The following is a 14,051-nucleotide window of genomic DNA, read 5'->3' as shown; positions in this document are numbered from 1 at the left end:
GTTTTTGTGGATGGAAATATTTGTTTAAATTGTCTGGTAGTCACTGCTCATCCACTATGGGTATCGTGAAGTTTTAAGTGCTCCAACATTGATATCTGATGGCGAGGTGGCGTATTTATAACCTGAGACTTAGTATCATGTGATCAAAGTGACATGACATGTTTTTCATTCGGAAATCATTGTAACTTTGATGCGCATATTGCAATTTTCTTCTAGAGAATTGTTAGGCCGAAAATCTCTTGGCAAATATGGTATTTCGACCTATTTTCTTCTAGAGAATTGTTAGGAAAATATCCCTCGGCACATATGGTATTTCATCTCCATCGAAGACCAATTTACTTTGGGGCATTCAGGGTTACTGGTATCGTGAAGTTTTATCTGTGACTGTATGCGCTCTACTTTATTACCAATGCGACTATCCTGAGAAATTAGTTCCATTTGGCATCTCTGTTCCCATCATCGCGGCTGTTCCCTTTAAGCTCTGGATTAGGAAGAGCACTGGATCAATCAAGAGAAAGGAATCTTCTTTTCCTCCCTGACGCATTGTGGCGTCAACCGTTCATTAATGTGGAAAATTAAAAGGAAGAAAACGAAACCTGCATTGAATTCTAGCTCCAGAACAGGATTAGCCTAGTGGTTGAGACATAGCCAGATCAGAAGACAAGATTTTATCTACTCTATACCATAATTGGTTGGTCTGTGGTGAAAATTAGGATCGGACTCTTAACCCTATGTCTCGAGTCGCTCCATTCGAGCGACCCTGACATGATGTGTGTTCCCTTCTTTACCCGACCACCTTTTACCACGACCTTGAACGACCGGTTCTCATGCAACTTGTCAAACTTCAGAGTGTCTGGGACGACCTGGATGGAGACACCCTCTGGAGCAGTCACTTTGGCCTTATACAACGATTTCGCAGACCCTACGTTTGTCACGGTTCGGTAAAATACGGCAGAGATGCTAGCGCTTGTATCCGTGAGTTGGAGATGCATGGAAGGGTAGTTCAGGCCATCAGTGCCATGCGCGGGCCTGAAGCTCGAGCAATTGAATTTCTTCTTGCCGCCAGCAAGCAAGGCGATGGTTGTGCCATCGTATCCTTCCTTGCATAAGAAGCTGATGTATGATCTCATAGTGATATCGTACACGAGGCCAGGATGCACTGCCTTGACCGGATTTATTTGGCCCGACCCCGAACTTAGCTCAGCAAACTCGTCCTTGATTTTCATAGGCATGGCTGAAAGGAGGAACTGGTTAGTAAGACAAGCCTAGGCACGCAGAAAGGACTGAAAGCCTCATCCTCATGGCAAATTCACTCAAGAATACCTTCTCTTTGAAGATCTGAGACTTATATCCAAAAGGGCGAGTTTAACTCCTTTAGTCCCGTTAAAAGTAATTATTTGGTTGGGGTTGTTCGAAAGGTTTTTGAGACAAACTCACCGGTGGTCATTAGAGCAGACTTGATTGCGGCTGGTGACCAATTTGGGTGAAAGCTCTTCACGTAGGCCGCTGCTGCTACCGCGTGAGGACAAGCCATGGATGTTCCTGATAATATGTTAAATGTGGCATGTCGCTTGTCTAACGGATCCTCTGTCACTGGTGGAAGCTTCGAATAAGCAGCTAGTATGTCAAGTCCGGGTGCTGCAAGGTCAGGCTGTGCATATGCACGGATCTCGATGAGAGAGAGAGAGAGAGAGAGAGAGAGAGAGAGGGGGGGGGGGTTCTACCTTAAGGATGTTGAGCGCGATTAGCTGGGGTCCTCTGGAAGAGAAAGCTGCGATGAACGGTGCATTCATCTTGGCCGTTCTAGTCTTGGATATGACAGCTCGGGGATATCTGGATGACGGTCGTCGGTCGAAGAATATGAGTTCAGACTGTTACCAAATATGGAAAAACTAAATTCTATCATTGCGAAACTGCTAGTAGACACACTTTCATGAGCATTCATCGACTTTTATCTAGGAATGATCCATGTGGGTGCAGGAAATGCAGTAGAATAACCTAATCAGATCAGGTAAAACCTACTTGGTAGAGTTGATATAGTGGTCTATCTTTTCACCGTCCTTGTTGCTAACTGTAGTTCTGGGCATAGACACGACAAAGGCAACGTCTGCTAGGCTATCACCGGAAGCCACGAGTCCAACCCCGCCCAGTTGTTTGATTGTATCATCCTGGCTAAGGTACCCCTCACAATATACTACTCTTCCCTTCACCTTGTGCTGGCTTAGACTCCCATAATCACAAGCACTGTCGAGAGAATGATTGTCAGCGAAATACTGAACAATTGGATAGAGAGGACTTTGTTGAGACTACTAAAACAAGAAATCACCTTCACTTTGTATTGATCTTATTTGATTTATTGCAAGATTAGCTCTGGTTATTTGATGAGTTGCGCGTTTAGATTCCTACCTTGCATTCAGATGGCTCTGGTGGCTAGTATTGGCAGCGAGTGTTCCGCTTATTAATGGGTACATCTGCTTCTTCGGCGAAAAAGTATTGATTGAAAGTCCCTGTCATACAACGGGAAATATAGTTATGAATGTGAGAGAGAGAGAGAGAGAGAGAGAGAGAGAGAGAGAGAGAGAGAGTACATCATAGGATGCGCCATTGCCTAACTTAAATTCTGTCTGGAACTTTCTGTCAATACTACTTGCGGCAACTGTCATAATCCACGGCGCAACATTTTCGATGGTGTACTCTGTGGGCCCGTAATTCCCCCCTGAGCAAGAAGTCAGAATCCCCCGCTTCATGGCATGGAACGAGCCAATGGCTATCGGGTCGCTGAAGAAGTCCTTCGACGGCGCACCTAATGACACCGAGATCAGATCCACGCCGTCTGCTATCGCCTCGTCGAAACCCGCTAAAAGATCCATGTCAGAGCAGCCGTTTTCTGAGCACACTTTGTACATGGCAATGCGGGCCGATGAGGCGCCTCCCCTTGCAGTCCCCTTGGCTATGCCGTAAAAGCTAGCTCCTTTCACAGCTACACCGGCCGCAATGGACGAGGTGTGGGTCCCGTGGCCAATGTCATCAGCAGGGGTTACCGATCCAGTCGGGGCATTCTCCAGGTTGAAGTACTTTGCGCCAATCACCTTGCTGTTCATATCACAATGGGACAGGACATGAAAAACCTAGGGAAAACCAAACTGCAGGGACATATTTTAGCCCGAAACATTGATCTTTAGGAGTAGAATCCCGAGGATCTTGTGCATAACAAATGCTGTCACATTACATATTCAATTTTGACAAAAGAAGAAACTTGTTATCATGGAGAGAGAGAGAGAGAGAGAGAGAGAGAAGCTACTTGTTGCAGCCAGTGAAGTTGGCACCCTTCACACATTTGCCTTTCCATTTGGCTGGGGCAGGTCCAAAGCCCTTGTCATCAAAACTTGGGGCGTTTACATAGATGCCTGCATCATTCAAATCCTTAGAAACATCACCAAAAGACAAAAATTGACATCCTTGCAATATAATCTGTTTAAGTGTACATTTGATACAACTTTGTCCTTACCAGTGTCTAGAATGCCTATGATAATGTCACTCTCAACCTTTGAGTTCCTGCTCCCTGAGGTCTCTGGCATTCCAAGGAAGTCCCATGATCGAGTCGTGTGAAGCTTCCGTTTTTTGTTGGCAAACACCGACATAACCACGTCTTCATCTGGAGATGAATTTAGCAAGTGGAGTAATCCAGAAGACTACAATCGTAAAAATCAAGGAGCAATTTTTTTTGTTGCTTGTGTACCTGACAGTTTCTGAACTTCATGCGGCAAGAGCCTGGCTGCAAACCCATTAAAGCTCTTACCATAACTGTAGATCTTGGCCTGTCTTGCTATTTCCTCACTGAAAAAGGAAAATATGACTAGGTAAGACGACTCGATCAAAACATTCTAATTGCTACGAGAAGAATCATTACTCTCCAATTGCTGCCATGAGCAGGCTGTGGTGTTTGTCCTCAACGCTGGTTTTGGCCTCCGGCAGTTCTCCCATGTATATAATGTATGGCTGCATTTCGTTAGGTAAGAAACAAAATCATGAATCAGATAGGAATTTGCTAGAAATACAATCATACGGACATTGCATATAACAAAGTTCTAGTATGAATTTTTGTTTAGATTTGCCAATGGCATTGATTCAATTGACCATATGTATATTCTAGACATAGGCACTTGCTTACTAATGGCCTACAATTACATATTTGTTGCGCCCACCTAATCTGTCATAAATAGGATCACTTACCTCATGCATGTGGGTAGTACTAATTGGTTAGGCCATATATATAATAGTTTGAATTACATATTGGGCCGACAAGATTGATTTTCTAAGGGCAATTGGTTTTAACCAAACGTGCTAACCATGTTAATGAAACCAAATAGTGGATTGCATGAAACAAGACTTTGAACATTTCTGAGTCGAATTTCATGCCCCGGATGCACCAACCATCGAAACCTACCTTCCTCTCATCGCCCTGCAATCCTTGGACGAGAGTGGCAAAAAGACAGAGCTTGAACAAGAACGCTGCTGATACCCTCGACATCCTCGCTTTAACTCTTCAAGCTTGTTCAAAAGCGCAAATTTCACTATTTGCTTGACTAAGAAAACTAGACAAGTTCGCGGTTTTATATAGAAAAAGGCGGGCTCGAAGGCGAGCGGAAAACCACGCCCTGGACGGTCAAAAGATTCTCTCCAACGCGCACGACCACACAGAAATTTCCTGCTCGAAACAAGAGAATTAAGAGGCGGGGAAAAATGTTAAAAAAGTCCTAAACATTTTGTATTTGTGCCAATTTAGTCATAAACCTTTTTTTAGTGCCAATTTAGTCCTTTCCGGCCAATTTTGACCGGATTTTGCTAACTAGACACCGGCCGGCTAACGTGGCTTGATCGGCGCTAACTTGAATTTCATCAATTGGAGTTTGTTAGCTGGATTTTCTTATATTCAAGAACGCTAGATTCTTCAAATTGAGACGTTCCTGAATGAATTTCCTAAAATAGACCTCGGATTCGGACTTATCTCATAAAAATGAATGGAATGGAAGTGTCAGTTCACAATTCATGTCAAATTGATCTAGACCCCCTAATTAGGGCTAAAAATAACAATTCACAATTTGACACGATTGATTTTGAAATTGATTGAAAGAGTGAATGGATAATGATCTCTAGATTAAATTTTATAAAAAGAACTAAGCTTAATTATGACTAGAACGAAAATAATTTATTTTTGGTCGATTTTAAACTTAAAATCGAAAAATTCGAAAAACAAAGTTCTTAATCGATTTTCACAAAAAAATTTATGCCAAAAGAAATGATTTGTGGATTTTAGTATTTTCTAATATTTTTTGTCAAAGATTTAACTAAAAATCAACCATTTAATTGATTTTTTTCTAAAAGGCTGATTTCTTTTTTGTCAAATCTTTGAAATTTTCGAAAACTAACTTGATTAAAGAGAAATTAGGACCGTTTAGAATATTTTTTTTTTTTGGTACAAAAGCTAACTTTTGACGTTGGGGTTGATTTTTTATCAAAATGTTAACCAAAAAGTCAACCGTTTGACTTTTAGGGTTTCCAATGGAAATGAATGAGACATTATTTAACAATGACAAAACAAAAGAATGAAATGAAAAACGAGATATTTTGTTCGAGAACCGGATTCCATCACGATCGGAAATCCCAATATCGAATTTTTATTTTTATTTACGCGCCGGCTAAAAGTCATATGTAAACAATGAAACTACTAGTTTTATATATGAGAGTGCACCTCGAAGTTCTAGATGAAGATGAGCACATGATATGACGTTCTCCTTTTAATGAGGATGTCCACATATCAAAAAACCCATACATGAAATTACTAGTTTTAGATGAAGATGAAGATGAAGATGAGCTCATTGAATTCTAGATTAGCACGTGATATGACATTCTCCTCGAAGTGCACGCCTAATGAAGTTTTAGATGAAGATGAAAAGAGCTCATTGAATTCTAGATGATTGATGATCTCAGAACCTCTTGAATAATGGTCATTTTAATTTTTTTTATGAATCATCATCAGAAGCATTAACAACAAATGCCAACTAAGGGCCTATTTTGTAACATGTCAAATAATACCTAATTATGTTCTTTTCTTCTTCAGAACAAAAAAGAATAAAAATCCATTTGGTAATTTTTTTATTCCTGGAAACAAATTTGTTCTCAAGAATAGATTTGAAACAGAATCAAGAAGTTAAAAAAAAAAATTGCTTATTTATTTTCATAAACAACTCCAGAATCAAGCATTTTTCTTTTCTTCTTCCTCTTCTTCTTCTTCTTCTTCTTCTTCTTCTTCTTCTTGCCGCCATGAGGTCGCATCGTCATGGCCAAGTGAGGCTTGGCCTCGTCGGGGGCCAGTGAGGGTCCCCCAAGGCCATCGATCGGCAAGAGGAAGAAGAAGAAGAAGAAGAAGAAGAAAAGGAAAAAAGAGAAAAATGCAATAAAATTATCAAAAATATTAAAAGAAATTCTAAGTAAAAAAATTTAAGAGTCGTACCAAACACATTTTTATTCCAAGAATAAAAGTTTTGTACAGTTACCAAATCGGTCGAATGCTCATAAACTCATCTAGGAAATAAAATAAAATAAAAAATTGTTTCTAAGTAGAAATTATTTTTTAGAACAACATAGTTACCAAATGTACCATAAAGTGCTATCTTATGTTCTTTTGACCCGGACATGTTATTGTATAAAGATCCACAAATGAATCATAAAAGACATGTAAATATCGAGAGGTGCGTGAACGTCACTAGCACGTCTTGACACGTTGCCTTAATGCCATCGAGTTGACTAAAAGAAAAGCGGATTTCGTAAGAAGAAAGAGGCTACCCTTCTTGGTGTTTCGGGCGCCAATGTTCAACGATGAAACAGCCTGGATATTATAGGCGTTGCTTAATATAGTTGCGCGTGCTGCTGTTATTTCCTTAAGGTCGTTATTAATGACCAGCGTGAGGAATATACTTCTCCCAACGCTTTGTCTCATTTTTTTAAGAAGTTTTTGTCATTTTGCTACTCCTTGATTCCCTGTTACATCAAAGTTGACTTGTGACTAAATTAAAGAACGCTCGAGTTCTCTTTTGAGGGGCTTGATACATAAAATAGATGGGGGTTACTACAGATGATGCCGGAACAATGCACTGGCCAAATTCTCAGTAGCTGGACAATGTGGTATAGTTTGGAAGGCACTCTCTTTGACTAATTTGGATAGAGCGAGACATAGTAGGAGCCAACCATATCAAAGCATGGAGGATTCGTTATATCGGTCATTAAAAAAAAAAAAAAAAAAAAAAAAGACCTAATCTGGAAATTGTACCTCATGAAAAGCTTAGATATCGACTGCATCCCATACACCAAATTTAGGAATTGTGGTTTTAATTGATTGCCAATTTGCTTTAATGCTTTAGTGCTTTCATTTTGAAGTGATAATTAGCATTCATAGCAGCACTCCATCCTAGCAAAGTTTTGAGCATAGAGTGTTGCCCAACCATGCAGGACATCATGAGTAATTGTGAGAGAGGAAAACGGCATTATTGGTGTGGACAAATGCAACTTTAGATAGAGAGCACTTAAGCATGAGCAATGGATCTTTGAACAAGGATCAAGTGAGATAGAGAGAAAGACAGAGCATGGAGTTTTCAGATCTGAAAAAAATGCAAATGAGGCCCCCTAAGTTTTGGAGGGAAAATGTGAAACATATTACCCCTCAAGATTGAATCTTGGCCATTGGTTTAATCCGGGGGCTAGAATTTAATCAGAAAGCCTAATTAATCCATTTAGGGGTTAATCAAGATTAAAATGAGACATGTTTTTATCCAGATGGTGTTGATGTGTTAAAATCGGAAATTTCAATCGAATTTGTGATTAAGGCCTGACTAGGGGTAATTTTGTAATTTTACAAAACATGAGGGCCTTTCCGCAAAATATGAAAAATTGAAGGGCATGGGAGAGAAATAGACACGATGGGATGATTGGTGGTGGCTGGCCACTAAGAGCTAGCTAGCGGAGGGTTGAATCAACCTACTTCGCCTGGTCATTTGGACTAGTCGAACCGATTCACATCAGCTCAATCGATTTAGTTAGTTTTTAGGCGGTTTAGTCCTTGGACTTTTGAATTTAATGCAATTTCAAAGGAAATCTCGTCCAATTTGAGGAAAAATGGTTAAAATTCTAGAGAAATGATTGAATTTTGAAGAAATTGGGTCAACTAAACCATATAAAAGCAATTTGGTAATTTTCCGTTGGTCTAATTACTTAATTAACATGATAAATATTGGACTTTCCCCATGGGTACATGTGATTGGACTTTCTAGACTAAATTGACAATTTCATGTAATTTCTTGCTCGAACTTGAAAATTAATTGAAATTGAATTCAATTAATATTGCATGGCTTCTATTGGATTAATTGCCCATACCTAGGGTGACTTCTTGCATCCAAATTGACATTGAATTGATGGTGCAACTTTTATGCTTATATTGAACTAAGGTTTAATGATGAAATTGAAGTGAGGTTCTCGAAATTAAATCTTAGTCTCGAACAGATTAACTTGAATTTCATCAATTGGAGTTTGTTAGCTGGATTTTCTTATATTCAAGAAGGCTAGATTCTTCAAATTGAGACGTTCCTGAATGAATTTCCCAAAAATAGACCTCGGATTCGGACTTATCTCATAAAAATGAATGGAATGGAAGTGCATGTTCGCAATTCATCTAAAATTGATATGGACCCCCTAATTAGGACTAAAAATAACAATTCACAATTCGACATGATTGATTTTGAAATTGATTGAAAGAGTGAATGGATAATGATCTCTAGATTAAATTTCACAAAAAGGACCGAGCTTAATTATGACTAGAATGAAAGTAATTTTATTTTTGGTCGATTTTAAACTTAAAATCAAGAAATTCAAAAAATGAGGTTCTTAAATTATTTTCACAAAAATTTTTATGCCAAAGTCAAATAAAAGCTAAAACGAAATGATTTGTGGATTTTAGTATTTTCTAATTTTTTTGTCAAAGATTTAACTAAAAATCAACCATTTAATTGATGTTTTTCTAAAAGGTTGATTTCTTTTTTTTCAAATATTTGAAATTTTCGAAAATTAACTTGACTAAAGTGAAATTAGGACCGTTTGGAATTTTATTTTTTTTTTGTACAAAAGCTAACTTTTGACTTGGGGTTGATTTTTTATCAAAATGTTAACCAAAAAATCAATCAAAAAGTCAACCGTTTGACTTTTAGGGTTTCCAGTGGAAATGAATGAGACATTATTTAACAATGACAAAATAAAAGAATGAAATGAAAAACAAGATATTTTGTTTGAGAACCGGATTCCGTCACAATCGGAATATCGAATTTTTACTTTTATATACGCGTCGGCTAAAAATCATATGTAAACAATGAAACTACTAGTTTTATATACGAGAGTGCACCTCAAAGTTCTAGATGAAGATGAGCACATGATATGACGTTCTTCTTTTAATGAGGATGTCCACATATCAAAAAGCCCATACATGAAATTACTAGTTTTACATACGTAGAGTGCACGCCTAATGAAGTTCTAGATAAAGATGAGCTCATTGAATTCTAGATGATTGATGATCTCAGAACCTCTTGAATAATGGTCATTTTAAATTTTTTTATGAATCATCATCAGAAGCATTAACAACAAATGTCAACTAAGGGCCTATTTCGTAATGTGTCAAATAATATCTAATTATGTTCTTTTCTTCTTTAGAATAAAAAAGAACATAAATCCATTTGGTAACTTTTTTGTTCCCGAAACAAATTTGTTCTCAAGAATAGATTTGAAACAGAATGAAGAAGTAAAAGAAAAAAAAATGCTTATTTATTTTCATAAACAACTCCGGAATCAAGCATTTTTCTTTTCTTCTTCTTCTTCTTCTTCTTCTTCTTCTTCTTCTTCTTCTTCTTGCCGCCATGAGGTCGCATCACCATGGCCAAGTGAGGCTTGGGCTAAAGAGGCTTGGCCTCGTTGGGGGCCAGCGAGGATCCCCCAAGGCCATCGATCAACAAGAGGAAGAAGAAAAGAAAAGGAAAAAAGAGAAAAATGAATAAAATTATTTAAAAAATTAAAAGAAATTCTAAGTAAAAAAATTTAAGAGTCGTACCAAACATATTTTTATTCCAAGAATAAAAGTTTTGTACAGTTACCAAATCGGTCGAATGCTCATAAACTCATTTAGGAAATAAAATAAAATAAAATAAAAATTATTTCTAAGTAGAAATTATTTTTTAGAACAAAATAGTTACCAAATGTATCATATGTTATTTTGACCTGGACATGTTATTGTATAAAGATCCACAAATGAATCATAAAAGACATGTAAATATCGAGAGGTGCGTGAACGGCACTAGTACGTGGTCTTACTTTTTATCCATGCTAGCCATTGGTCCTACTATGAAAGACTAATTTGCTCAAAAATCTATGGTAGATAGCTTGTGGTCTTGAACGTATAAAGTAATAACTTAATGTAACCATGAATTTATATGAACCACATTGAATCCGTTATAAAACTTACATTGGCCCATCAACTGAATTGTGCTATATAGGTCTCTTAAGTTCATCTCCGTAGAACAAGGACCCACTATAAACCAATATTGCTTTCACAAGAAACCCCTCTAAATAGATGCAATTTACTATGGATTTAGATATAAACCATAAATGTAGATATGTTAATAAATTCGACAACACACTCCGTTGCAAGTTTATCCATTATTGGTCCATGAACTAACGATTTTGCAAGAAACATATACATAGCATATGACAGAAAGTCTAATGTTGGAGGAAGAGAAAGTCTAATGTTAACTATATTACAAGAATTTGTATCAAATACAATTAATGCCCAGTGCAAGCACGTATAACAAGCTAGTTCAAAATAGTAGAGTAAATTTGCCTCACTTACAACATTAATTTAGGTTAGGCTAGCGCAATCACATGCTACATCTACATTCGAAGAACTTGTTGATTTATTATTTCTTTTTACTTGTATCTTGATGTTACTACCAAAGCTGCCAAATTGGGTTTTCAAATCATATCATATGTGCGACATTTGTCATTTTAACGTGTTTTTTTAAAAACAATTTATTCACTTTTGTAACATTTCCTGAAAGATTGCTTCTATTCTACAAACTAAAATAAATTCGTTGGTTCAGATTAAAATAAATTCGTTGGTTTTCTGTCTTATTTTGTTAAAGTCTTGTTGATTTTTCTTTTTCAAAAAAAATAATAAGTTTTTCAACTGTTTCCTTTTAAGAATTTTTGAGGAAATATCAAAATTGCTATTTGATATTCTTATTGAAAAAAGATAATGGAGGATTTTTGCCAGTTACTATTAGTAACATTGTAGGGCAAATAATTTCTTTAAAATAGTATCTTTTTACGCCGCCTCAAAGTCTGATTCCAAAATTCCCCATTTAATTTTTACCAACACTCTCTAAAAGCAATATTTGAGCCCTGTCTTGCAAGTGAGATTCTTCTCCTCTACAACTCCATTCTATTGTGGTGTATATTGTGTAGAAGTTATATCTAAAACCGTGTTTACTACAAATAACATCAAACTCATGATTATTGAATTTACCGCATGATTTGACCTAATAGAGGAAATACTGTAATATTTTTCATTTTGGACACGCTTAGAAAACTAAACAAATACGTTCAACGTTTTGAGCTTGTGAAGGATAAATGTTACCCATTTTATTTTTTTGGTAAAGGATAAATGTTACCCATTTATACCTGCATAATCGTCTATAATTATCAAACGACGTCTCTTACCATCAAGGCTTGCAATTCAATTCGGTCCAAACAAATCAAGATGTAGGAGCTGCAGTGCTCTGTCTGTAGTGTAGACATAACGGTCTTTAACTTGAATGATGCTTTGATTTGCTTCTTGAAATGCAAGCTTCACATAAGCCATCTTTCTTAAATATGATCTTAGGTAGTTCTCCCACTAGATCATTTTCAAATTTGATCATTGCTTCTCTTAACGGTCATTTTTGGCATAACTCATTCCTTGGGCACCTCCCGGGAGAAACATGCGCACGTTTTCAACATTAGCATAAGTTCTGCTCAAGGTCACAAGCACGCGAACATTTGATTTATGGTTCCTACTAGCTTCGTCTTGAATGACTTGTTGTCAAAGTAGGATGTCCATCTCGATTTTTCTTACCCGATTGATTCCTTTGTATGTGAATCAAGTCAGATCGTAAATGTCCTTTGCTGTAACACAAGATGAAGTTCGATTACATCAAGCCAGAGAGGTAAAGTCGCTACAGGAACTTGTAGCTTTCGGGACACTATTTTACAAACGGTGTGGGAGCGTTAGTACTATGATCGGCTCATTCTAGCAGTTCCTCTAATTATTTCAGCAGCTTATAACTTCCGGCCTCAACGTACCCATTTGCCTGTAAACATAACTGTCACTTGGTTAACAAGAATAGGCTCTATTTGTTTCTCAAAAATGAATAGTTAAAAATTTATTTTTTAAAAAATAATTATTTGTATTTCTTATAAAAATATATAAATGAAAAATATTTGCATCATACTCAAAAATTTTAGACATAAGTTGTTGTCGATAATGAAATTATTTTCATTGACTAACTATTTCAAATGATACAAATTATCAATTTAAAAAAAATCAAAATCTATTATTTGTGAAATAAACAAAGTCTTAAAGCAAGTGAAAATACTATAATTTCAAAACCCTTCTCTAACCACACCCGGAAAAAAAAAAAAAAAAAAAAAAAGTCGACACCTTTCAATTTTTAGTCACGTGGTGCGACAAGTTTGATTAAGTTTCTTTAGCTCTTTCATGCATAGAGTTGGCTCAATGTTTTCATTGTTTAATTAAGTGAATTTGCCTCAATTCATGTCAATGTCAGGAGACCAGGCTTGAGCTTGAAACCAACAGTTTAACACTTCATTAGCTTGAAGTGTCACCGACATATGGATAGACTTACTTTTTAAAACTATTGGTTTGTGATTAAAACCATGGATACCGTTTTCTCTGTCATTATGATTTATCCATCTGCAAATAAAATTTTGGTGGTCCGTATGCTTTTTGTCCTTTGACTAATCTTATACATTCTATCTAATTCAGCATTAGATGTCGATTTCCGGAATTTGGAGCGGACGTGCATATATCAACAGTACATGCAATATTGAATTCGCTTGCTTACTGCATCTACCATTTGGTTTTCGGGATATTAGTGCCCGTGTTGACCTAAGAATATGAAACGAGAGTTTTTCCGTAGAGTGTAGCTATAGATTCATTGTTACTAGTATTATCGTTTCACAAATCCATCTTGTGCTCTCAAAATTTATCAGTCGACCGTGTAATGTATTCACTTCTGTCTTCATCGGCTATATTGAAGGACGAGGATCTGAGGGAATCAATGGAACTTTGTCATATCTTCTGATTTGGCTGTCTGGTTTATGAGAACCTCCCGGTTCCTGAGTTCCTTGTAAGGAATCGTTAGCTCTTCGGCATTACGCATGTCAGGACCTGTGGCCACTGTTGCTAATGCTGAAGGGGCACTTTCTTCGGCAGACAGAGCAAGATCTCTTGATACAACTTTATTCAATGACAAGCAACGCCTATCCACGTCAACCAATGGCGAAACAGAGTCCGCCAGATTCAGAGTAGGAAATGCCCCCGACTCTCATTTATCACGAGCTAGTTGTTGTGAACCAACCATGAATAGGGTAGCAATTCGTGTTGGTGTGTAATGATAATTTTGTAATTCATTTTCATTCATATCGATCTAGAACATCTTAAATTTGATTTTAGCTAAATAATTGAATTATGCTTAAAATGTATATATTCATATCAACTTATAAAGTTGAGCTTATCGTGTTGTGTCAAGCAAATGGATTGTATTCAATATTATCGGCCTTAACCATGAGCAATAAGTTTGAGAATGGAGTGCCAAAACCCGAACTCTTAATCTATGCTCTAATACCATTTTAAGAAGTCCAATTTTTTTTTTTTTTTTTTTGGTCAGTTAGAAGAAGTC

At 37.0% G+C, this 14,051-nt stretch overlaps 1 protein-coding gene across 1 annotated transcript; it reads right to left on the bottom strand.

Moving 5' to 3' along the window:
• Positions 1-547: 547 nt before the first annotated feature.
• LOC104438975 (subtilisin-like protease SBT4.15) lies at positions 548-4,021 on the bottom strand. The gene is made up of 10 exons (XM_010052119.3): positions 3,911-4,021; positions 3,740-3,837; positions 3,509-3,655; positions 3,302-3,407; positions 2,589-3,093; positions 2,407-2,507; positions 2,023-2,244; positions 1,725-1,833; positions 1,438-1,651; positions 548-1,234 (listed from the first exon to the last, which is right to left on the bottom strand). Exons 1-10 carry the CDS (start codon positions 4,003-4,005, stop codon positions 678-680), a joined length of 2,154 nt encoding a protein of 717 aa, XP_010050421.2. The 5' UTR covers positions 4,006-4,021; the 3' UTR covers positions 548-677.
• Between the last annotated feature and the right edge of the window lie 10,030 nt (positions 4,022-14,051).

The sequence above is a fragment of the Eucalyptus grandis genome, chromosome 1 (genome assembly GCF_016545825.1).
Source record: "Eucalyptus grandis isolate ANBG69807.140 chromosome 1, ASM1654582v1, whole genome shotgun sequence".
NCBI lineage: Eukaryota > Viridiplantae > Streptophyta > Magnoliopsida > Myrtales > Myrtaceae > Eucalyptus > Eucalyptus grandis.
Note: the sequence above shows the minus strand (reverse complement) of the source record. Positions and strands in the feature narration are given on the sequence as shown.